Source organism: Marmota monax, unplaced genomic scaffold (assembly GCF_021218885.2).
Source record: "Marmota monax isolate L192 unplaced genomic scaffold, Marmota_monax_Labrador192_F-V1.1 WCK01_AAM20220418_F8-fsc00001, whole genome shotgun sequence".
Lineage (NCBI taxonomy): Eukaryota > Metazoa > Chordata > Mammalia > Rodentia > Sciuridae > Marmota > Marmota monax.
The window spans coordinates 40,362,991-40,366,835 of NW_026693777.1; the positions used below are offsets into that span (position 1 = coordinate 40,362,991).

The 3,845-nt window shown below is 40.1% G+C and overlaps 1 protein-coding gene across 1 annotated transcript; it reads left to right on the forward strand.

The window, feature by feature from the left end:
• The first annotated feature begins 255 nt into the window (after positions 1-255).
• LOC124104724 (zinc finger CCCH domain-containing protein 14-like) lies at positions 256-2,716 on the forward strand. Its single transcript, XM_046461816.2, is given in 3 exon segments — positions 256-420; positions 465-1,649; positions 1,652-2,716. Coding segments are annotated over 3 exon segments (2,208 nt in total). The 5' UTR covers positions 256-341; the 3' UTR covers positions 2,596-2,716.
• Positions 2,717-3,845: the final 1,129 nt, after the last annotated feature.

Consider the following 3,845-nt stretch of genomic DNA (forward strand, 5'->3'; position numbering starts at 1 on the left):
TTCCTCTCATATACGCAACAGTTGAGCTGAAATATCTAGTGGGCACATCCCATATGCATTTCCACATATCTTCAAACACAAACCTCTCTCCTGCCTAGACCAGAGGTGGGGAAAATTTTCTGTAAAGGGACCCATAATAAATACTTGAAGCCTCAAGGGCCCTATGGCCTCTTTTGCAATTACTCAACTTTGCTATTATAGCATGGAAGTGGTCATAGTCTATACACAAACAAATGAATATATTTGTGTGCCGGCCTGCGGGGTGGGAAGCCTTAGCGGGCCCCAGGTAAAGGAAGTGCTGCGCAGTGCTGTCCCCGCCGCCCGCCGCCCTCCGCGGAGCCATGGAGATCGGCACCGAGATCAGCCGCAAGATCCGGAGTGCCATTAAGGGGAAATTGCAAGAATTAGGAGCTTATGTTGGATTTCATCCTCACTGTCAAGGTTATCACTCAGAGTATAAAAAAATGAAGAACTTCCTGATTACATTATGGTGATGGTGGCCAACAAGAAAAGTCAGGACCAAATGACAGAGGACCTGTCCCTGTTTCTAGGGAACAACACAATTCGATTCACCGTATGGCTTCATGGTGTATTAGATAAACTTCGCTCTGTTACAACTGAACCCACTAGTCTAAAGTCTTCTGATACCAACATCTTCGATAGTAACGTGCCTTCAAACAAGAGCAGTTTCAGTCGGGGAGATGAGAGAAGGCACGAAGCTGCAGTATCTCCCCTTGCCATTTCTAGCAGTAGACCTGAAAAAAGAGATTCCAGGGTTTCTGCAGGTTCACAGGAGCAGAAAACCACTAATACCAGACAGACTTATGATGAAGGAGCTGCAACCCGACTAATGTCAACAGTGAAACCTCTGAGGGAGCCAGCACCCTCTGAAGATGTGATTGATATTAAGCCAGAACCAGATGATCTCATTGATGAAGACCTCAATTTTGTGCAGGAGAATCCCTTATCTCAGAAAAAACCTACAGTGACACTTACTTATGGTTCTTCTCGCCCTTCCATTGAAATTTATCGACCACCTGCAAGTCGAAATGCAGATAGTGGTGCTCATTTAAACAGGTTGCAGTTTCAGCAGCAGCAAAACAGTATTCATGCTGCCAAGCAACTTGATGTACAGAACAACCGGGTGTATGAAACAGGACATTTGTGTGAACCAGAAGTGCTTAACAATTTAGAAGAGACTTATAGTCCCTTCTTCAGAAACAACTCAGAAAAAATGAGTATTGAGGATGAAAACTTTCGGAAGAGAAAGTTGCCTGTGGTGAGTTCAGTTGTTAAAGTAAAAAAGTTCAATCACGATGGAGAAGAGGAGGAGGAAGATGATGATTATGGCTCCCGAACAGGAAGCGTGTCCAGCAGTGTATCTGTGCCAGCAAAGCCTGAAAGGAGACCTTCTCTTCCACCTTCTAAACAAGCCAACAAGAATCTAATTTTGAAGGCTATATCTGAAGCTCAAGAATCAGTAACAAAAACAACTAACTATTCTGCAGTCCCACAGAAACAGACACTTCCAGTTGCTCCAAGAACTCGAACTTCTCAGGAAGAATTGTTAGCAGAAGTAGTCCAGGGGCAAAGCAGGACTTCCAGAATAAGTTCCCCCATTAAAGAAGAGGAAGCAAAAGGAGATAATATAGAAAAAATCAAGGAACTCAACAGAGGCAATTATTATCCCGACTGCAAATTGACCCAGTAATGGCAGAAACACTGCAGATCAGTCAAGATTACTATGACATGGAATCCATGGTCCATGCAGACACAAGATCATTTATTCTGAAGAAGCCAAAGCTGTCTGAGGAAATAGTAGTGGCACCAAACCAAGAGTCGGGGATGAAGACTGCAGATACCCTTCGGGTACTTTCAGGACACCTTATGCAGACACGAGATCTTGTACAACCAGATAAACCTGCAAGTCCCAAGTTTATAGTGACGCTGGATGGTGTCCCCAGCCCCCCAGGATACATGTTAGATCAAGAGGAGGACATGTGCTTTGAAGGAATGAAACCCGTAAACCAAACTGCAGCCTCAAACAAGGGACTCAAAGGTCTCCTCCACCCACAGCAGTTGCAGTTGATGAGCAGGCAGCTTGGTGACCCATATGGTAGCTTTTCCTACGCTGAGATGAGTGAACTGAGTGTGGTACAAAAACCAGAAAAGCTTTTGGAGCGCTGCAAGTACTGGCCTGCTTGTAAAAATGGGGATGAATGTGCATACCATCATCCGATTTCACCTTGCAAAGCCTTCCCCAATTGTAAATTTGCTGAAAAATGTTTGTTTGTTCATCCAAATTGTAAATTTGACGCAAAGTGTACTAAGCCAGATTGTCCCTTTACTCATATGAGTAGAAGAATTCCAGTACTGCCTCCAAAACCAGCAGTTACAACACCAACACCATCTTCTAGTAGTCAGCTCTGCCGTTACTTCCCAGCATGTAAGAAAATGGAATGTCCCTTCTACCATCCAAAACACTGTAGATTTAACACTCAGTGTACAAGACCGGACTGTACATTCTATCATCCCACCATTACTGTACCACCAAGACATGCCTTGAAATGGATTCGACCTCAAACCAGTGAATGACGCCCAGTCCTATCTGGTGGAAGATCATGCAGTTTGAAAGGTTCCATCTACTGATGAAAGATAATTCTACAGAATTTGTCGAATCTTTGAAACTTGGAATATATTGCTTTCATAACATGAAGTTTATTGTCTATCTGAAGTGTCTAATTTTTCAAGTTTGTAAGTTTATTAAGTAGTTTTAACATTGGGTGTTTTGTTGTTGTTTTGATTATGAAAAGACAGTTTAAGGAAAAGCTAAATTCTATTAAAACATTTGAGGCATGTTTGTACACTGCTGCTTCAGTCTCAGCACATGCCATCATTGTTAGTGATGGTTCTTTCAGTTTAGGACCACTGGCTGTACTGAGGAGTGCTGTTATTTTGAAAGCAGAATTGCTTTCACTCTTCCCAAAGATGATATGATGTTTGTAGTCCACCATGAAAACAGGAGTGGCCAAAAGTATTGAGGCAGCTTAAAATAGTCACTCAAATCTGTTTTAATTTTTAAAAGAATTTAGTTAGAAAAACATGGTAGTACAGGCCTCTGAGTTTGAGTGCCACTTTGGTGCAGTGGTCCCTATGTCCCTTGCCTTCTGTGAAAGGAGTGGGATGGGCATAAACAAGAAAGCAATTGGAATGACAAGTGCAAAAAATATGAACAATTCCTTTAAAATACTTTCATTTACTATTAACATACTTTTTAAATAAACTTTTTGGGGAACTACATTGTCACAAAATATACAAAAATTTTTACAAGTATATACATTAGGATCAGAGAAAACAAACTTTTAAACAGATTATAAATATATATTCCCACATTCTGAAAAATAACATTCTCAGAAATAACTCCACAGAAAATACACTTGGTTACTACTGAAGATCATTTTTGAAATGTAAAAATTAGATTTAAGTCATATTTTTAAATGACAGAGCTATATAATTACAGAGATCAGATGGGTAAACTGCAAGATAGGATGAAACTTTTGGCCTACTGTATTTATTGAGTTTTGTGTGTGGTTTTTAAAATTGTTAAGGCAAGATGTGTCCAATGCTTTAGAATTAAATAACAAACAGATAATTGATTTTATTGATGTATAGTAGTGTTTTTAAAAATTAAATCTTAAAAAGTGGTTAGTAAAGAGTGAATTAATGCAGATGGGATAATAAAGATTCAGATGTTTTCAGGACCAAATTAACTGTTTAAAAAAAAAATGGTTGAATACCATTCTGAGCTTGTAGATCATACAAAAAGAGATAGTAGATAGTCTGGC